Below are 21,300 nucleotides of genomic sequence, written 5' to 3'. Positions count from 1 at the left end.
AAGGTCCTCTCCATCCCCAGCCGTGCCATGACCCCGCCACCCTGGGGAAGGGGCTTGATGCTGCGGGTCTCTGGGTGCATGGGCGGCGGTGCCAAGCCCCTTTTTGTCCCCACAGACCGACTGGATGGCTGCCAGCAGAAACGAGTCCTTCTTCGAGCTCTTCTGCTCCATAGGGCGGCAGGCGTTCGACGTCCACAGGGACAAGTGCACCGTGACGCTGGCCTCCTCCACGCCCCAGCGCTGGGCCGTGCACGCGGTGGTGCACCGTGAGTGTGGCCCAAAACCCTGCTGTGGGGAGGGTTTGGGGGGGGGACACGGGTGTGGGGAGGCTCAGGGGGGTCTACCAGAGCCCGGTCAGGGTCTGCTTTCCTTGGGTTGCCCTTTCTCATGGGCTTGGGAGAGGCACAACAGATGAGTTTTGGTCATCAGTGCAGCCTTGAGTCCACCAGATCCCTCTCCTTGTCCATGGTAAATCAAAGCGGGGACCAGTCTCCAGCAGAAAAACACCTCCCACATCCTCAAAACCCAGTGCCCAGCTCAAATCCTTCCCCAAAAAAACACGGAGGGGATCTTCTTGGCCATGTCTGAGCCCTTGGGGTAAATCCAGCTCTGCCCATGGGTGTTTGCACAGGGGACAGTGGGGACAAGCCACCAGCCCTCCCCATGTGGGCTTTGACCCACCAGGTACAGCCCCCATCCCCAAAACGACACCCGAGGGAGGGAAGCCTGGACCTTTCCCCCATAGCTCCCTTGATGAGACTTCCAGGAGCGATTTGGGTCTTTTTGGCTGGCTTTAGAGGGACCCTCAAGGTCCCTTCATGAGGCTCCTCCCTTAAGCAGGAGGTGGTGGCACAACCCATCCCCTCTCCATCCCCGTGCTCACTTCAGCTTCTGCCTTCCCCCAGGCCTTTTACACCCCGAAGACGTCTTCGAGGAGCTGAAGGAGAAGAGGAACGAGCTCGAGAAGGTAAGCAGCTCCCCAGGCACGGCGTGGGGACGTCCCCGAAGGAGGCTGGCACGGGGTGGCCACCCCACTTGGGATCCTGACCCCGTCCTTCCCTCCACAGCTGGGCATCGTCAATGTCACCTACCTCAACCAGGAGATGGAGGAGGAGGTGAAGGACCAGTTCAGCACGCCCCTCATCATCACCATCATCACCCTGGCCTGCTCCCTGCTGCTGGTGGCGGCCATCTACGGCTGCTGCCACCAGCGCTTCTCCCAAAAGAAGAACCAGGTGAGGTGGGAGGAGGGATGGGACGGGCACCCCGAGACAAATCCCTGCCCCAGGGGCACCTCGGAGAGGCAAGGAGCACCCAAGCTGCTCCTCTGCTGGTGCCACTCGAGGGGCTGCCATCCAAAATCTCAATGCAAGGTGCCCAAATGCCACAGGTGCTTTTGGGATGGGGACCAAGGGCAACCACCAGGGCAGCTGAGCAGCGTCCTCAGGTCCAGGCATAATTTTGATGAGGCTTTCTCAACCCAAATCCGCCCCCCTCCAAACCCATCCCCTCCTCCCCTTCACCCTCCCACCCCAAAAAGAAACAAAAGATCGATCACGAAAAATAAATATGGCACCAAAGGAGAAGGGAAGCGTGGGGACAGTTTTTTTTTCCAACTGCTTGCTTAGGAAGTCAAAAGCATTTCTCCTTTTTTTTTTTGCATTTGTTTTTTTTTGGACGCTTTTTCCATTTTTATTTTTTTTAAATTTCGCTCCTGCTGCTTTTCAAAAATGACTTGAAAGTTTTGTTGTGTTGTGTTTTTTGTTTTTTGTTTTTTTTTTTTGTTTGTTTTTTTTTTTGTTGTTGTTGTTTTGTTTTTCCCTTTTATTTTTCTCCCTTTCCCCCCCTTTTCAAACCCTGCTGTTGTTTCACCTTGGAAATAAGCAGCACATCCACCCTGACCTCCCCGGGTTTGATGATGGACGTGCCATCCTGATCTTTAATGTGAGTTAAATTCAACGCAGGGGTGGGTGCTGCATCTGTAACCCCCCCAGCTCCCCAGCTTTCACCCCCCCCCGTGATGGTTGGCAGCTTTTAACAAGACTAAAGCCTACTAAAGCCCAGCTTGGAAGCCCCCTGCCCCTTGCTGTGGGTGCCAACACCACGGTGGGGAGAGAGCACTGCCTGAGCATCCCTCAACCTGGGGGGTTTTTACCAGCATCCCTCAACCTGGGAGGGTTTTACCAGCATCCCTTGACCTGGTGGGGTTTTACCAGCATCCCCCCCAAACCTTGAGGGCTCAGGGTCCCCCCCCTGCTTCCAAGCATCCCCTCCAGCTCCGCCGCCTGCTCCTGCAGTGCCTGCTCGCGCCAAGCCCTCTGGTTTCGCTTCTCCACCCTTTTCCCTTCCCAGTGTTTGTTAGGAGCGATGCAGCAGCTGTACGGCCAGGAGGACACGCACAGAAAACCCTAAAAAAATAAGAGAGGGAACGCAGGAGTCTGTAAACACAGCCCCTGTAAATCCCCAGGGGTTGGGATGGGGCTGAAGGAGCCGCCCGTGGTTAATTGGGACTGGGACGAGGTGGGGATGCTGCTGGCAGTGGAGATGAAAGGAAAGCACCCACAGGGCTGGGATTAGCAAGGATCTGAGCACCAGGTGATTCAGTGCCTGATTCATCCCTGAATCAGCCCTTTCTGAGGAGGGGGAGATGATGCCCCAGCCAAAATTGTGCGTGGGCAAAGGGAAGGAGAGGAGGGTTCTCCACCAGGAGCTCTCCAGGACAGGGCACGGGAATTATGCTGATACAAGGAGAGATGGACTGGTGGCATCTGCAAGCTGGGAGATGTCAGGGGGGTGAACGGAGAATAAAAATAAAGGGACAAAGCGGGCAGAAAGGGGAGCTAGGGAGGCAGGAGCAGGGATTCAGGGTTGGGGCGAGCTGAGGATGCTCAGCCTTCGGTGCTGGCCTCCTCCCAAGGTTGTGTGACGTGAGGACACAGCCACGTCACCCCAGCTGCCCTCGGGGAGGTTTTCTGCAGGTCTCTGGCTGCTCTCCCCCCCCCCTTCCACCACCGGCAGCCTCTGCCTCCAGCCCCGTGCTCCCCCCTCGCTGTGCCAGCGCTGCCTGCAGCCCCCAGCCCCTGCTGCCCCATGGAGCCTCCCTCCATGAGCAGCAGCCTCGTCGGGCTGGGAGGCTGCAAATACTGCCAGGGGAGGACCCGAGAGGGCACGCAGGGCACGGCCAAGCTCTTCCTCACCTCTTTTTTTTTCTATTTTTATTTTTTCTGGGTTTTCTCTTCCTCGCAGCAGCGCCTGACGGAGGAGCTGCAGACGATGGAGAACGGCTACCACGACAACCCCACGCTGGAGGTGATGGAGACCTGCTCGGAGATGCAGGAGAAGAAGGTGAACCTCAACGGGGAGCTGGGCGACAGCTGGATCGTCCCTCTTGACACCATCATGAAGGAAGACCTGGAGGAAGAGGAGGACACGCATCTATAGGATATGGAACTTGATCCCGCAAGAAACAACCCCCCAGAAACCCCCAACTCCCCTTAAAAAAAAAAATAACCACAACCCCCCCATACACACGCACAATTCCAAAACAAGGCAAAATTCCCAGAAAAATCCCTCATGAGCTCATCACAGCCACCAGGTGGGGTGCAGGATGGCAGGGGGAGGGATGCGAGCAGACAGCTCCGTGGTCACCACAGCACCCGCATCGGGACGAGCGGCTCCGTCACCCATGGGTGCTCCTCGGGACCAACCCCACGGGATGGCTTTGCTGCCCTGCTCTCCTCCAAGCAGGGATGCCCGAGGTTTGTTTTTCCCAGCAGGGATGCTGCGTTCCCTCCCATCCATCCAAAAGCAGCCTCCAGCTACCGAGCGACCCCAAAAATAAAAAGAAACACCATGAGGATGGGAAGCGGAGCGCAGCCCCCGACGGCAAACCTGGAAACCAGAGCTCCAAAATTCCTCCAGCCCATGGTGTTTAATCATCACCCTGCCCTCCCCTACACCCTTCCCTTGCAGAACGCCCAGGTATGGAGCAGGAGGAGCCAAACCAGCCCCTTTGCTCCCTTTCCAGCCAGTTTCCATCCCCGCCGAGCTGCTGGATGAAAACGCGCCACGGCCGCGCTTTGGGGCACAAGCAAATGCCCGGGGATGCCAAATCCCACCCTGCCTTCAGCTGCCCCACAACGGGCTCCAGGGCTGGGGCAATTTCTTGTTTCAGACCAGGAGAGGTGACGGGAAGGATGCAGCAGATTTTGCTTTAATGTTAAAGGGAGAGGAAAAGGAATCACTCCTTGATTTCATCCTTCCGAGGAAGAGTTTCATGAGAACCTGGAGCGGTGCCCGATCACCAGCCCAAGCACACAGTTATGAGTTGGTTTTATTTTGCTGTAAAGGAGCCCAGCCCAGCTCTGCGGCTGGATTTACCTCTGGAAGCATCTGATCACCTGCCAGGAACGCTGCAGCAGCACCACACATCCTCTGCCAGGGCTGGTGGCAACGTGCACGGCAATTTTTGGGGGGTCACGGTGTCCTGCGTGAGCTGCAGAAGAGATAAAAGAGCAGCAGAAGCGCGAACCAGGTGGCTCGGGGGCAGCTTTCCACCCCCCCAGCCCTTGGTGTTTCCTCCCCACGAGGCTGATCAGCTCAATCCACATCCTCAAGCTTCTCCTTTCTTCTTGAGCAAGCGGCCGAAGGAGCAGCGATGCGCAGAGCAGCCTCCAGCTCAGCTCACCAAGCCTCATCCCACAGCCCTCAGTCTCCTCTCAAGGGCTCCTTTCGAAATAAATCTTTAGAGGGGGGCAGAAAGTGGCTGAACTGAGGCATTCCTGGTTTTCCCAGCTCCTCACTGGGTCTGGAGGGATGGGGAGGTTGCAGAGCTTGGGACAGAGCACAGCACCCACGCAGGGTCCTCCTGCCTTGCTCCCATCACGGCCTGGAGGTTTCCTTCGGGTTAACACCACGGGGAACCCTTCCCGTGGCCGTCCCCGAAGCTGGGTAAAGCAGAAGGGATGGCAGATGCCTCGCGTCCTCTGGGCCAGCTCTTCTCCCTTCGCTCCTGCACTGACGGACAGTTGGAAGCGTTCGAGCCTGTTTTTGTATCTGTTTTTGTCTGTAAATAACTCCTGCTGCCCATTAGCGATGTACTCAGCGCACTTCACTTATCACCTGTGCACCGCACTACGGGGAAGTGATTTTGGAGGGGGGAAAAAAAAAAAAATCAGAGAAAAAAAAAAAAAAGGAGAAAAAAAAAAAAAAAAAAAGCTAAAGGCCAATCTGGGAGGGGACCAAAAACTTGCCACGAAGCAGGAAAACGCCTCCCTGCTGGAGCTGGACAGCCCAGGGCCGGTGCCTCCGCACGGGTGGCAGCGAGCTCGGCTCCTTAACATCCCAACAAGCCTTAACGAACCCTTAATGAAGCTCGCAGCTGCTTCCCGGATCGAGTGCCCAAAATCAACGACCTCGCGGCTCGGTCCTCGGCGGCCAGCAGAAGCCCAGGATCCCCTTCCCGGGGCAGAGATGCCAAAGTGCTTTAAGGAGTCAGGTCCAAAGACTTTCCAAGAGAACCCTACAAAGGCTTGAGGTCAAGCAACCTTAAAATCTTTCAGAGCAGAGACCGGTGGAGATATCGACTGCTCGGCAAGTGCTTATAGTGATTTATATTTGAATAGGAATTGTACATTTATTTATTTTTCCAGACACCATATTTTTAAACCACTAATATTTTATAGTAGATCTTCCTTCCCCTATTTAAAGAACTATTTCCTTGGAAAAAGAAAGAAAGAAAAAAAAAAACAGTAAGTTTTTATGTTGGTAACATTCTTTTTTTTGCAAAAACAAATAAAATAAATCAGGTAGGAAATGCAGCGACGAGCATCTTTGGCCTTAATACTTCCCTTCGTAGACCGTAGCCATAACTGTTAGACCAAAAAAAAAAAAAAAGAAGAAAAAAAAAATAATAATCTCCCCAGGCATTTCCTCCCTCCCTGCCCCTCTCCCCTCTTCCCCTGGCTTCTCTCCTCTTCCCCTACCACAGCTTTAAGGTGGGAGCCGCCGTGCGAAGCGATGGGGACTCGTTACCTCCTGGCGAGCCCTTGGGATGCTCTCGCAAGGAGACGTCTCCACTCGCAGACCCTCCGGGAGGGTGGACATAGGTTTAGGATCAGTTTTCTCCCGCTCACGGCGCCGTGGCCCCGCCGAGGAGGACGCAGCCACCGAGCCCCGCACGCCTCCCGCGGCTCTCGCCGTTGCCTCCGGCGGGGACAGGAGTCTGACGTACACTGGAATTTAACCGAGGATTTAACTGGATCGCGGAGATTCTTCTGGCATTTTCCTACAAATATATATATTTTGAGAGCATCATGTATTTCTGTCAATAAAGGTTCGTATGGAACAGGCTGGTTTCTTGGCTGGGGGAACGGCGGGTGCTGGGTGGGGGGCTGGTGCAGGGTTTGGGCTCCAGGACCAGCAGGGCTGCTGCAGTTTTGAGCTCGTTTGGAGACCCAGCGCAGGTTTTGGACGGTCCCACCAGCAGGAGGATGTTAAAACATTGGGATGAGCAGGAGGAAAATCAGCCCAGGCCTTTAGGGATGCCCAGCTTGCATTTCTGCTGTGCCAAAAAAAAAAAAAAAAAAAAAAAAAAAAAAAAAAAAGAAGCAGGATAGTGATGAAGACCTGCCCTTAATTAAGGGGAGGAAACCCAAAAGGGAGGGATGCTCAGCTGGTGGGGGTGAGGCAGCCCCATCGCAGCCTGTTGGAGTCCCCAGTGCCTTTAAAAAGTTCCCAGTGCCTCTGAAAGACCCCAAAATGCCAGCCAAATCTATGCTAAGCACCGCAGTGCCAGCATGTGCATGGTGTGCAACTATCTGAGGTCGAGATGCCCGGGTAGCCAAAGCAGCTACAGCATTCATGGGTACCTCTGAGCAAGGAGGAAAGGGGGAGATGCCCGATTAGTGCCCCTAATTCTGCATTTTGCCCCCCTCACGGCTGGGTCAGGCTGCGAAAGCAAAGCTGGTGACCCCGTGCCAAGCATCCTCCAAAGGAGGGACAGCCCGCAGCATTTCCATTTGCCTCCAGGTGCCCAAAATAAAACATTTTAGTTTTGTTCTACGTTGGATGGAGCAAGTTTCCAATCATGCAAGGGGGAGAGGAAAAAAAAAAAAAAAAAAAAAAAGAATTTAAGTATTAAAAGCCAGTGTTTTGCATCAGCCTCTGTTCCAGCTGCCCGTTCCTCCCCGGTTTCACAGCTCCGGCACCGCTCGTACGAGGTGCTCGCGGCTCCTTTTCCACCCTTGGAAGCAAGCGCTGTTAGAACAGATCTAAGATAAACACCCCTGCTAGCATATACATTTTTATTAAGAAAAATGAACAAAATACATTCTCTCCTTATGTACATTACATACAACGTAACTACAGTAGGTGTTCCTCGCAGCACTCGTCCACTCGGGTACAGCATGAGGCTCGCACGTCAACCCAGCACGGACCAAAGGTGACTTAATTACGCCAAGGAAGCAAACAAACAGCCCAGGCTGAACAGAAATAACCCATTTAGCTGGAAGGGGCAGGATGGGGAATCACCATAGCCCAGGAATTAAGTTTGCACCCACCAGGTGCATTTGTTTAACCGAGCTCTTTGCTCTGGCTGAAGGTCTCCCCAGCATCCCATCGCTTCTCGCTGGAAATACAGCTGGTTAGGAACAGCTCCTACTTGCTAGTTTTTTTTTTTCCAGCACCACAGCTTCAGAAGTGAAGGTGCTTGGCCTGTCAAAACATCAACGGGAAGGAGAGAGAGGGAGGAAGGCTAAGGAGGAGGAAGCGAGGAAATTCAGCATCCCCTGCTGGTGTCCCTTTCCACTTACCACGGCAGACAAGAGGGGAAATTAAGTCAAGCCACTGCCTTGCAGCTGAGGAAGAAGAGATTGATAAAAAGACACTTGCCTCTTAAGAGCTGAGATTGGTGTTGTGTTGTTTTGTTTTCTAGGCTTCAAAAAAAGTCACTTTTCAGCCTCAAAGTAGGTTCTTCAGTGTACAGACCCGGTCACACGCTGCAGCACTTTTCTACGCCGTGAAATATGAATTGATTCAAATCCCTTGGGCAGCTCATTACAAAGTCAGGTTATTTAAAGTTTATTTTCTCATCACTGGGGAGAAAAACCTGCCCACTGGTATTTGGGAAGTTGAGAAGACTGCAATCATTGGGGTCACCGTTTTGGTCTGGCCTTCCCACCATCACGTTAATTAAAAATGTAGCTGAAATTCCCATAATCACCCCACAAGAAAGCTGAGAGCATTTTTAGGTTCTAACAAGCTTTTAAGGCCACAAGACGTGGTCTGATAGTCAATCGTGCTGCACAGCCCCGATATATTTAGGAGTTTGAGCCCAGTTGGCTTCTCCTTCAAATTGCTGCAGAGGGACTTGGGGGGGACAGGGGATGGGGACAGGACCTTAGGAAAGTTTATTCAAGGCTTTTCTCTCTCTGATGCTGGTGGGGCTAAAGCCCAGGATGAAGCTCCAGGACTAGAAGATGTGGTACAAGACCAGGATCTATTTGAAAGGGAACCAGAGGATCCAAGTCACGTGAAAAAAAACTTGCACAAAATACCCGAGCTGCTTAAGAACCTTCAATTTCTTCCACAAAAGAGAAATCATGCCCTAAACATGCGCTCTCACGAGCTACTACTGCATTATCCAAGTCCACTTCCCCCTCTGTCCTGCTACACGGGGGAAATAAAAGACTCCCCAGCTACCTGCTGCTTGTCTACAGCGGTAAAAGATTCAGGATTATGCAAGTGGGAGGTAGAAACCCTACAACAAGGATTGGGGTGAAGCTGGGAGGGCTGGTATCATCACCTTCTCTTTGCTAAGATGCTAAAACAAGAGGGCAGGCTCACCACAGCCCTGCACACCGGCATGGCAAAGGGGACAAAAAATTAGGAGCATGCTGGAGCTCAGCACCCTGTGCTCCCCCTGTGGAGGAGGATCCTTGAATCCTTCAGGAGATGCTGCATCCACTTTAACCACGTACCTTAGGGGAATCTGGAGGCACAAACTGTTTGGGTTGCAGTGAATAATCACGTGGGGGGGGGAAAGAGTGAATAGGGGAACACCCAGAGGGGACCACGCTGGACAGCAAACGCATGAGTGAGATTTTCCTTTAAATCAGCAGCAAAACCCAAAAGCTAACCGGGTAGAGCCAGTCTTAGAGCAAACAGCTGGAGGCCAAGACAACACAACCCTTCGCCTCCACCAAGTATAAATTCAGATTTCAAGGTGCTGGAGTGAAATGCTGACAGCTGCTGCAAGTCCGTGGCTATATTGGGAAGGAAAGCGCTGAATTTGGGTCACAGCAAGCATTCGGAGCCCATCACACCAACAAATTGAGTGCAGGTATGTGAAAGCAAAAGGGGACAGCAGCAATATGCTGCCTTCATGAACCGATGCTGCCCTGCAGACCTCCAGTCCCAAGCCATACAGCTGGCATTACATACAGCCCCATGACCACTATTCCCCTTGTCAGAGGTTTCCGTATATAACCAAGGCATTCATAAATAACCCCAAACTCCATCCAGCTCTCTGAGCTCTGCCAGAACACCAAAAGATGCTCGCCTCCTGGCGTAAACTGTGATATTTTCTGGTGCAACCCTTTCAAACGGCAAAAAAACAAGTCGTTAACTGGCTCCACAGCCACTCTGAAACTGGGTTTAAATGCTTTACCTACAGATAAAAGCACGTGGAGTCAGTTTATCTAAGCACTGAGCCACGTACTATCGTACCAGTCCCAGTACAGTACGCTACTCATTCCACTCTGACATCTCACTACAATAAAAGTTTTCAGTAAATCAGGGGTTTTGCCCAGAAGTCACGACCACAACTTGAATTTCTAGCATGTTTTCCACGTCACAATATGATCAGAGCTACCATCCCCAGAGGCATTTAAATACACTAACAAGCTTCCAAAAGTACATTGATATTTTAACAATATTTACACTTATGTACTACTAAATTTTCCTAAGAGCAAGTCACATCGCTGTTGTTCTTAAACTCTCACAAAAATAAGACATCTCCAAGCTGTCACGTACACTTACTAGGATGGCCAAGCTCAGTTTTTGTCATTGCTAATTTTTCCTTATCACAGCAGCAAGAATTTATTTCAAAGTGGGCCCACCTCTGTTTGCGACAGCTCCAGCTACAAAACAGCACGAGCACTGCCAGAGACGTACAGGAATTAGTTTTACCGTCAGGGCATCTCTTGACAACAGCCAAATATTCTTCAACCCCAAGACAATCCTCACGAATAAACTAAAATTCAAAGCATACACCGGGACTCAAGGTTTCACGAGACATCTTCCCACTTCTAAATACAAAGGTACCGAATGGAAACGTATCTGGGAACGTAGATATAACATTTTTTGCCATTTTTCCTAAAAGCATCACAGCATTACATCAACAGAATTACTGCACGAATGGAGATGTAGGAGCACCCAAACCCAAGGCTGCTCAGAGCTAATCCACACTAAAAGTTTAACTCAAGGAGCTCTATGAAGTCCGTCCTTCTCCATCCTGAAAGGCACAGCGTTACAGGCACCTGCCACCTCCCTGCCTTCAAAACAAGTGGCATTAATGCTTTTCTTAGAGGAAGAGCCAGCGGAGACAAGCGTTCCCCGGTGCAAGCTTCCACAGCAGGGCGAGATGGGCGCAGAGCGCTGCAACAAAGAAAACTCCCTTCTAAAAATGTGCAGGCATCAGGAAAACAATTCAGAAAGCAGCTGTTCCACAAAGCCCTGCGGAAAACACTCATGCAGAGTAATTACCCTGCTGTGGAAGGAGCCTGTTCTGGAAGAAGCAGCTAACGGAGACCCTGGCACTTGTGGCTGCTTATTAAGGAGAAACAGAGATAAAGCTATCACCACCCCTTGCCACTAGCCCCACGCCTCCGAAATTCCCTGCACGGCTGCAGGTAAGGTGGGTGTGAGGCATTTACTAACAGACTCCTCCGTCATTAATTTTTCAGGCTGGGTTGTTCTAGTTAGTGAGCAAAAAAAGAAAAAGAAATCAGCAATCTAATTTAGGCTCCTCACTGCAACCTTATTTCAGTACACACTCGATGCAGGTAAGCTGCAGTAAGTTCTTTAGGAAAGTTCCCCTATTTCAGTCTACTTGCTATAGCACAAGGCTTCGAGAGAAAAAACCTTTTAAATTGGGACTTCACAGCTTGGTTGGCCAAACCCTGCCCTTATTTTGAAAAGGGCAGAAAGTCCAAGCTCGGTCCTTGAGCTAGCACGTGCCTGTGTGCGCCCAGGGCAATCCTGGGCAAACAGAATCAGACCCTGATGATTATTTACGTGGCTGGGTATCACTGCCTAAATACGCCTCCGGGATGCTGCCTGGAGAAAGGGCAAACTGGACTTGTCCAGGACAAAATTTCTCCTTCCTCATTATGCTCAGAAAAAAAAAAAAAAAGGAAGAATAATTACATTACAAACATTGCATTTAAAACAGCCAGAAAACTACAACTCATGTTATGATAGAAGCACTCACTCCTGTAAGTCACTCTGGAAGAACCTTGAAGGACTTCTGCCTTGGGATGACCATGAGGAGCTGTATAAATATTAAGAAACTCATTTTTTTTCCTAATTAAAGTGGCCAAAACCAAACCCGACGGGCTTTATTTCTCAAGGACAACATCACTTCGCAGGTACAGAAGTGAAGAATAAAGAATTCTTCCCGTAAAGAATACTTAAGTGTTTTCCAAAGAGCTGATCCACAAAATAATAAATTAATATATTAATTTAAACTACTGTAATGCGAAATTATGCAGTGTTAAATCTATAGACAACGTCACCTCTTTATATAAGCTAAAGGCAAGCAGTGTGCTTGTCTTTATGCTAAGCAGCAGCCCCTGCTACAGTGCACTGTGCTGGGAAACATTTTCAGGCGTCTCTTTTCAGATCGAGGAGATTTCTGTTCTGTTTGTAGTTCAGCATTTCCCTAATGGTCACATCTAACACTTTCCTGAATCACCACCAAGATCTGCGTGTATTTAAAGTCGAACTCTCTGTTCCTGCTCGTTAATAACTGGCTTATTTTGAAAGGAAATTTACACTTCCCTGCTCAGAATTTTTTAATTGGTTTTAAAATCAGGTAGTGTAGCATATAGCAATGCAACGAAATAATTCAATTTAAGGACAGGGGACCAGGAAATACCCTTGGCAAAGCCACAAAGCAGCCTTCGCTTGGGATTAACTTCCCCGGCCACAGGGTGCCTCTGCTGCTCCACGAATACTCTGAAGCCGAGCAAATTGTTCCTGTTGGTTAATGACCAGCTGCAATCCATAAACTGTGCTCATGTGAGATGAGATCGATCGGTTCAGGATAAAGGTAGGTCAATATTTGATCATCCTGAAGTGCTCTCGTTCGCTAGGATTGCCTGTCCTACAAAAAGCAAGGCTCGCCTAGCTCAGACTACGCTGCAGCACGGTGACCGAGCCAGGCTCTGCGTGCACCCTGATAAAGTGAGTTTTGATCGAGTTTCTCCAACACCAACCAGCTCAGCAGCCACTCTGTTCACACAGCCTTTAGCATTTCTCAACTCCCACCACCTACTTGCCACAGCTTCTCAGCCCAGCTATTTTTTATAGGCTCGGAGGTGCGTGAATATAAGTACGGGCTGCAGCTTTTTGGCTGGTTGTGTCAGGTGGGCTCGGTTCAACCTCGGTGGAAAACTCAATTTGGAAAACTCCCCCAGGGTTAGCACCACTGGTTACTACATTCATATCCCAAACTGTAACTAGTTGATAACAAAACATCTGCAAACCTAGCACGCTGGAAAACCTTGCAGTGACCTAAAACTTTCCATGTCACTGGAAAAAAAAAATCCCGTGTTTCAAAGAAACAATTTAATCAGATTTCACTTTATGTGCTACGTACAGAGCGGATTCTTCCACAGACATCTGATTTGCCATCCACCGACGTATACAATTTCTAAACAGCCTCAAGTTACAGGTTACTTAAAAGCATTGCATCTGGATAGCCCTCCCTGCAGACAAAGCCGAGCCCAACCTCTATTTGCGTTGTTCCTTTCTGGGCGATTTATCACTGGTATGGGGGTTTACAATTTATTTCTAATGCGCCAGACCTACGGAAGTCACACAAAGAACATGATAAAGAGGCAGTACAATGCAATCAAAGCAAGCAGACACTCGAGCTCTGAAAAAGACACTTCACTAACTCTTTATTTCAAGAGTCCAAATCGTCTTTGCACACACAGGACTTCCATCAAGTTCAACAGGAGCCGTGTAGCCATAGTGAGGGCAGCAATGACACCCTACCGGCATGAACATTTCTGGACATCAAGCTTTGCAGTCACACAAATATTTATATCAGCCAGTTTGTACTGAATGCTTACTGACACTGAATGCAAGAAGTTGCTAATGCTGGGTACGCGCGTCCTTCGTTCCACTTCACAGTGCAGCACCAAGCCCTTACCTTATTCATAAAGAAGGCTTTCAGCGAGGAGGAATATATTTTCTATACATATGCATCAGCTTGTTTTTGAAGAGGTTTATGCTAGAAAGGCCTCCCTCGTGCTCAGACTGAGGTCTAAAATGCGTTTAAACGTGAGTAAGCTGCACTACACAGAGAGGAGACAAGCTGTTTGGAGCAGACCTCTTCACATTTACACATTGACAAACGCACACAGAAGCGTAAAGGTGGATGTAAACGAAGACAATCTGCTTCAGAAATCCTACACCCAACCCGGGGTCAGGTTGCAGAGGTTGGGTGTGCGCGTGGAAGACCCAGTTCTGCAGAGCTCTGCGAGGACCTGCACGGTTTCTCAGCAGGAGAGCACGGCAGCAAGAACAGAGCGATCCCTGAAACGGAGCCTGTGCAGACAAACCCCAGCACTCCCATTTTCTGACAGTTTCTCCAGAGTTTCTCCCCCTTGTCTGTCAGGTCTAAGTGGAAGGCTCCAGAGAGTGGAAGCTAGGCGTTCAGGTATTTAGGTTTGAAATGGATATCAAATGCGATTTGACATTGCTGCCAGCCAGGATCTCAGACAAGGAGACTGACAATTTGTAACACATGCTCCCTTCACATGACACGCTGCGATTACAAGACTGGAGACACATACATTACTATTACCTCAACACACGCCAGTGTCCTGCTGCCAAGTTATTCAGCTGCTGAGAATGAAGTTGTAGGACAAAACAATATATCATGGCTAGCTACATGAGCGAAGAACCACCACCCCCTCTCCCATGAAACCCAAAATAAAACCCATCATCTTTAATTCCAGACAGCCCATGAATCTCAATTTTTCCCGACAGGCAAAAAACAATCACCGCGTGACGGGGTTTTATTTTCTTCTCTTTCCCCCCCTCTTTTCTCCTTACATTTGCTAACTCAAAAATTCAAAGTCAGAAAAAATATATGTATTTAGTCAGAAGTATGTCAGTTACATTTTTATTAACCTACTCCAAGGGAAAAGCTTCAGGGATTCACCATACAAGTATAAAACCCCTCTCAAACACCTAGGGGTTACTATATTACTTCATCCCAGCAGTCAATCAATGCAGTAAAAAAATTAAAATACTGAAAATGGATGCTTTTCCCCCTCTTCCATGTGTCCAGTGATTGCTCCGTTACAGCGTGATGAGGTCTACCAGGTTGCCTTTCGGAGGGGTCATGTTGTCTGGAAAGAAGTTGACTAGTGTATCAAACAGCTGAGTTCTCTGCGCGTAAGTGTGATCGACGTCTGAAAATCCTGGGGGAGGAAGAGAAGGGAAAGCTCGTCAGCACTGACTGCTTTAAATGGTTTAGCTGCAGAATACATCAGTTTCTGATTCTGGATGGCTGTTGGCTATCTGCTGCTTCTGCTTTAACCCCTTTGCCCATGAACATGTTGCTGTAGCCAGTGCTGAGTGTTAATTAACAGCTTGATTCCCCATTGCAGCCCAGCTCACATCTGTAGTGTTGTACCAACAAGGCTCCCAGCTCCCCATCCCACCTACTACAGGCCTGCACACACAGAGCTCGTGTCACCCCAAGCCAACACCGAAATTAAAACTCCATAAAAAGCAATAAGCAAACGGCTGTCAAGCCCGTGGACGTCCCTAAAGAAATTGGGGAAGTGACAGTCCTCAGGGGACCGTTCTGATGTCCCAGAAAACAAGATCTCTGCAGCTATTTTTGTTTGGTGCCTCGTTTCTTCTGTCCTCAGGCTCTCCTCATTATCTCACGGCTGTCTTAGCCAGAACTGGTACTTGTGCTGCTTGCAGTTTTTTCTCGAGACAAGCTCTGCTGATGGTAGGAGTCCCAAGTTAAGAGCTGTTATTTAATCCCTGGACTGCACTGAGGTCCCAGCCTGAGTCTTGGCACAGGGTCTTCGCCAACTCGATTTGTGAAGTGCCTCCTCCCGACAGGGGAGGGTTTAGTCTACCGCAGCAGCATTGTTTATCCAAATCCCCATACTTAAACCATCAACAGCAAGAACAATAGAGCGGGCATGCAACAATTTCCTCTGCTTTGTATTTGCTTAAATCACTGGTATCTCAAAAAGAATGCTTTTTAATTCACTCTTCAGTTAATCAAAGCCAACCAAGTTAATCAAATCAAGGAGGGCTTGGTTGTTTTATTTCAGCAGCGCTACTTGATGTATGATGTCCTCCTATCTGTAAAGCCAATCTCTTAATACAGCATTGTACTGTAAAACACAGCAGTGTTACTGCAGGATAAACTAATTAATCTTTTAGAGCACTTAGACCTTCAGAGGGGAGGGCAAGCATTCCTGAATCAAGTGCTGTCTTTCTTCAAAAACCCGTATTTTAAGAAATAGCATGAACTGGGTAACATCCTCCAAAGCAAACAAGCTCACCAGAGCTTCCTCATCCAGCAGGGCAGACAGAGCAGTGGCCTTTTCCTTCCCTCAGTTCCTTAGATTGGGAATTACACATTTGTCAAAAAAGTGAAGTCATCCATGCTCCCAAGAAGAGCTCGGTAACAGGATGGCAACACAATCACAGGAACGTGAATTATGCCAATGGTCTTCCTATAGCTCGCCCAGGATTAACAGCTGAACCCTAAAGAAGAGTTAACTGGATAGAATAGCAAAACAAATTATGGCTTTGGCTCAGGCCTCCTGTTTTCAGACCTACACGCCACTGCTGTCTTCAGTCTTGACATCCTGCCCAAAGAACTCGTTTTGCAAAGAACAGAGCGAACCAAACTACTCCAGGAATTGCAGCTATCCCAGCAAACAGAGCCGTAGCCATGCTGTGAGATTCCAAAGTGACATGACAGGAGTTACTTTATTCTGACCAAGGCTTCTGTTTATTTGGGTAACAGTAAAGCTTCAGATGTAATAAGAGACACAAAATACTCCCCAGAGGCATGGATTTAAAACCACTGGTGACAGATGTTTTAAATATGGGCTTGAGGCATTGGACACTGGTCATTATACTCCCTATCAAATGCCTGTAATGTGGCACTTTGTGTATTCAAACCTAAAAGGGCTCACAATACTCCTAAGAATTTTAAGCTTTTGATATATATATATTAAAAAAAAAGACCAGAAATGAACAGTAATGATCTTTACAAGAGGGAACATACTTAGTATGATTCTTCTGCAGCACAATACTCACCAAGAGTGGTGAAATCCGAGCCAGACTTAAATAACGCTGAGGCAAGAAGCTGAAACTGCAGAAGAGGAGGTGGGAGAAGAAACAAGTGTTATTAACTGCGTGGGGAAAAAAAAAGAAAACACCAAAAGATTCATAGTGGCACAGGTGGCTTTACAGTTGCTGGGTTTTCTTTGCACAACCCTCAGAATCACTGCGATATGCATACAAATAACAGCAGTGCTTTCATATGAGCAACACCGTTTGTCACCTTGGCAGCATAAGATGGATATTTTTTCCAAGATATTTTTTTTCCAAGAGGTCTTGGTTAGACCAACATCAGTACAATGATCAGTACTTGACCAGGAGAGCGTGAACGTTTAATTTTATATGTGTTTTTAACTTTTTTTTGCCTCTTTGGTAGATATCAGAGCACAAAAGTCAGGTAAACCCTCTTTCAAGCAACATTCATAGAGATGAGTGTGGTACAGCCTCTGCAAGGGAAGATTAGATGGCACAAAAACAGGTTAACTGCTCAAGTGCAGCATCAACTTCTTGAACACAGGAAAAGCTCTTAAATGGTGATAACCTTTCGGAATTGCCAGAGCAGCTCCCATCACAAGCTTGTTCGAAGCAAGGTCTTTTTAAGTTAAAAAAAAGAAGAAAAAGTCCCTTGCTTGGCAACATCAGAATCAAGAGTGAAAGTGGTTGAAGTAGCACATTCACAGCTTTATTCTCCCCTAATGCCTCCCCGATAGACAGTCAGCACTAGCTTCCCTCTGCCCCCAGCTGCTGTTTGCAGTTCCTGGTGTCACAGCAAAGCCGTTTTGTCATGTTTCTTCCAAGAATTAGCCAACCCCTTAAAGGTTTGCAATCTTTTGTCTCCTGCCTGTGTGTCTTTACAGCATGCAGCCCAAGCAAAGGAGGTTAAAAACAGTGGAGAAGCAAATATGTTGAGGGAAAGGGCGGGGAGAACAGCCAGGAATTACATATCCATCAGTGTAACTTCAATTTCAAGAAGAAATGGAACAGAGTATGGAGAAGGTGACAAGTAGCAGCCAAAGCAGATTTGGCAACTACAGGTTGCATCACTTCAATCTAGTTTATTCTGGAGCAGGGCAGCAGGTCCTAGGGATGGGACTCGGACATTTTCCATCTTGACTTCCATAGCACTTTGTATGTTTTTATATGTTATTTATGGTAAATTAGTGAGGATTTGCAAAGATTAAGCGAGCAGGGAGTGGCAAATAGGTCAAATAACTTCACTGGGGGTTGCCATCAATCCTCTGACACCGAAACAGTGCCATGAATGGGAAAGGGACAGCTCTCTAATGAGGACCCCAGGGCTTGCAAGGGTTACCTGGCTTGACAGGACACCTTTGCTCAGTCTGCAGAGCTCTCACTGTGCCCAGACAGGCTGCCAGCAGGGTAGCAGGCAGCCTTCAGCCTGTTCTTCCATTTCATCCAGGTTACAATGATGGATCAAGATGCAATTCACAAGGGCCAAGCGCAAACCAACAAAACCAGGAATAATCAGACAAAGCAGGACACGTTCTGTTGGATCATCCTATTGCAAAAGTGGCAAATCTAGTAGGAAATGCATGAGAAGGAGTAGGTCTTCAAGTAAATCAAGTGCTCCTTCTGTTATCAAGGCTCTTAAGTTCTCATCCACAATAAGGTGACCACTTTCGGATGCCCTATATCAATTAGCAGCGCGCAGGGAAAGCACTAGAAAAATCAAGTGGTTTGAAAATCAAACTCTATTAATCAGGTTAAAAGGAGTCAGGGTTGCACAGCCTCCACGGAAGAATGTCCAAGAACGAAACAACAACAAGTCACAAACGTGAAAGGCACCTACAAAAAGGTAAATCTACAACTAAGTGCAAGAAGACACAAAAATCAGTAAGATCAACTTCAGTATGACATCAAGAAAAAGAACAGCCTGAAGTAAGGCCTTCTTACTGGTATGCTGGAATAAATTTGCAGGTTTTTGTGGAGGCTATTATTGCAGAAAGCAATCAATAGCGGCATTTAAGAGCAAGTTAGGAAGATACAGAATTGACAGACTGCAGAATAGGGGGAAGAGGTTGATTAAATACCCTCTTCAGTGAGGTCTGATTACATGAAATCAAAAGGGACTGCAACGCTACACGAGTATTTGCTGCTAGAGCAACTTGGCTCCACATCAGTACCGTATGTAAACAGAAGCCCAGCCTAAACAGCTCCAAAATTCCTATAAAACCAGTGGCTGAACCCGTGCTCTTTCTGACTGCGAGTGCCATGTCCTGGCCACCTTTCCCTGAGCACACAACTGCCTTCGGGGCCTGCTGCCAGCTGCCTGGTGATATGCTAAGCCAGCTCGGCAGGGACAGGGCAGATGCCACGTGCTTCGAGGGGCTCCTTCCTCCCCCAGCAACCGCAACCATCCTGCTGGAAACAGAAGTGAAAACAGAAGTGAGCCCTGCTTGGGGCCAGGCCTCAGGATGCCCAGCTCTAAGAGACCAAACAGCCGGATCCAGGTAGGAACTCGCTGAACTGAGACTGAAAATCAAACCCTCTGCCAAGTATTCCTGTCTCTTCACACCATGCGTGACGAATTTCCACTGCTACGAGTTCCTCTCCAGCTTTTTGGGGAAGGAGTATCTTGTCTCCTTCCCCTGATGCCGCTGCACTTCAGTTAACCTTGAGTGCTGTGTTTTCATTGCCTTTAAAAGGATGTTTTATGCATCATCTCACGCTTTCAAAGCACTTTCTGATAGAAGAGTCAAGCACACAAGTTATGAACATCAATTACGGACAGCACTGATGCTTAAGCTGGCTCACTCTGCATTTGCATTACAATGTCAGCTAGCCCTGTGATGTTTTCCCAAAGGGCCCTTTCTTTTTTCTTCCCCCATGCATAGCATGGCTGTGGCTTACTCAAGACCAGGTCTCCTGTGCACTCTTATAGCGCGTATCTGATGCAGTTGTTTGTTTTCTTTTCCCCATGCAGCTCAAACTGTGCTCTAAAGCAATTAATTTCTTCACCAGTTTTTCTACCGTCTTACCTGCTATCCTGTCAGACAGCACTTTAAGTTCTGATTCTTTTGGGGTCTGCTATATGAAACTACCAGCATTTGATTTTTCAAAACATTTGGTATCAAACACCTTCCCCTGAAATCAGTTAGAGCCAGAAGAGCAAAGCCCTCAGCAACCCACCCATCAGATGCCTCCCACTGGGTACCGGAATGAAAGACCCGATTAGTGACCATCTAGGAAAAGCCATTTGCTTAACGTCACAAAGCATCTCTCTAGAGAATTCAATTAGAATTAGAACTCAATTATCCAGCAGAAGCATCCAACTGCTTTCGTCACAACTCCACCTATTTTCTTCTGACATCCTCTTTGCTCACTGGCTGCAGCTACTCCAAATTAAGCCTCCACTCACAAGACAAGTTTCCTTCGTTACTCAATTAACTTCTCTATCCGAGATCCAACCCATCTTCTGAGCTGGGATTAGGGTTCCTTAGAGATAAACAGATCTGGTTAACAAGCGGAAGGTGCATCAACCACGTTAAAGACAAATTAAGACAACACCAGTAATATTAATTCCAGCATTTTCTGACTTCCAGCCTTTGTGTTTCCATTGTTATCGCTCTTTTAGTACTGCACATACATAACCTTGGTTTCTACCTGAAGCAAAAAACAAAAAACAATTCCACTGTGTGGTAACCCGTGCAGGTTTTAGCCTATTTGCTCAGCTGTTTGCACCAACAGACCCATTAACACCAAGTAACTCCCGGCTGGGATACCTGGCGGGTTGCATGAATCAGACCTAATTCCTCCTCCCCGTGCTCTGAGCGCTCAGATCACAGCAGAAAGCAATTTTGCTCCGCTTTGACCCATTCTGTCGGGACGGTGCCTCGCAGTGCAGGCACAAAGAAGAAGCAAGAGGCTCAAATTCTTTGAGGATGGAGCCGTCACAAGCTGAAGTCTGGGAGGGCTGAACACTTTTTTCAAAGGCTCCTTGGCTCCAAAACCTCTGTTCCTGCAGCACTCAGGCCCTGAGGCTTTACAAAGAATCACAGCAGGACACGAAGAACAGAAGCGTGCTTTTCTTAGCTCCTTCCTAGAACTATTTTTCCTATTTGGGCTTAAATTTTCCCAGAAATTTCAGTCTAACGCAGACCCAAACAATACTTTTGGGCTCCGCTGGCTTTATCTGGCAAGTTTATTAAAGAAAAGGTCTCAAGAATGGAAAGTATGAAGCAGCCTCGAACAGGGGCCTCCAGCCCAGACTACGAGCTAGTCAGGCCTCAAATTGGCCTCCAGGTCCTTGCTCCTTCTCCTCCTGTTCTCCAAGAAAAACAGAAAGCAGCTTTTACTTGCACTTTGGAGGCAATCACAGGGTCCAGCTGAAATCTTCTCTCCACCAAACGCAGAATTCTCTACGCAAATCTCGATCTCGTTGTACAAAATCATCTCACTCCCCTTTAATTGGGCAGCACTGGTCATTTTTTTCCAGCACCACTGGTCATTTTTTCCAGCACCTTCATTTCTTCTGCAGACCGCTAAGCAGCAGCAGTGTTCTGGGTGTGATCGCTCCAGCATTCGAGGAACATGTTGTTCTTAGCCTCATATGTGATTGACTGATGTTTTCCTGCTTTACTAGCACATGTTTGTAAGTTAAAAACTTGGGAATTCACTATAAATTCCCATTTTGATCTTCCTTATGTCTTTAAAAGCTTCTTC

At 48.3% G+C, this 21,300-nt stretch overlaps 2 protein-coding genes across 9 annotated transcripts in view; one reads left to right on the top strand and one right to left on the bottom strand.

The window, feature by feature from the left end:
• PODXL (podocalyxin like) overlaps positions 1–6,346 on the top strand; it is a 43,175-nt gene extending 36,829 nt beyond the window's left edge. The window contains exons 5-9 of one of the 6 annotated variants that reach the window (XM_082762704.1): positions 116–266; positions 906–967; positions 1,068–1,235; positions 1,885–1,944; positions 3,247–6,346. In XM_082762704.1, coding sequence (XP_082618830.1) covers positions 116–266; positions 906–967; positions 1,068–1,235; positions 1,885–1,944; positions 3,247–3,441 — 636 coding nt within the window. In that variant the 3' untranslated portion in view covers positions 3,442–6,346. The remainder of the gene's footprint in view (positions 1–115; positions 267–905; positions 968–1,067; positions 1,236–1,884; positions 1,945–3,246) is intronic. The other 5 variants (XM_082762706.1, XM_082762705.1, XM_082762707.1 and 2 more) reach the window with 5 other exon arrangements.
• A 770-nt stretch (positions 6,347–7,116) lies between these two features.
• MKLN1 (muskelin 1) overlaps positions 7,117–21,300 on the bottom strand; it is a 100,541-nt gene continuing 86,357 nt past the window's right edge. Inside the window, exons 13-14 of one of the 3 annotated variants that reach the window (XM_082769126.1) lie at positions 16,594–16,648; positions 7,117–14,717 (exon numbers count right to left, since the gene is read on the bottom strand). In XM_082769126.1, the coding sequence (XP_082625252.1) occupies positions 14,596–14,717; positions 16,594–16,648 (177 nt within the window). In that variant the 3' untranslated portion in view covers positions 7,117–14,595. The remainder of the gene's footprint in view (positions 14,718–16,593; positions 16,649–21,300) is intronic. The other 2 variants (XM_082769124.1, XM_082769125.1) reach the window with 2 other exon arrangements.

Source organism: Aythya marila, assembly GCF_965140915.1.
Source record: "Aythya marila genome assembly, chromosome: 1".
NCBI classification, from domain to species: domain Eukaryota; kingdom Metazoa; phylum Chordata; class Aves; order Anseriformes; family Anatidae; genus Aythya; species Aythya marila.
The sequence above is the reverse complement of the archived record's forward strand: the minus strand, read 5'-3'. Positions and strand labels throughout refer to the sequence as shown.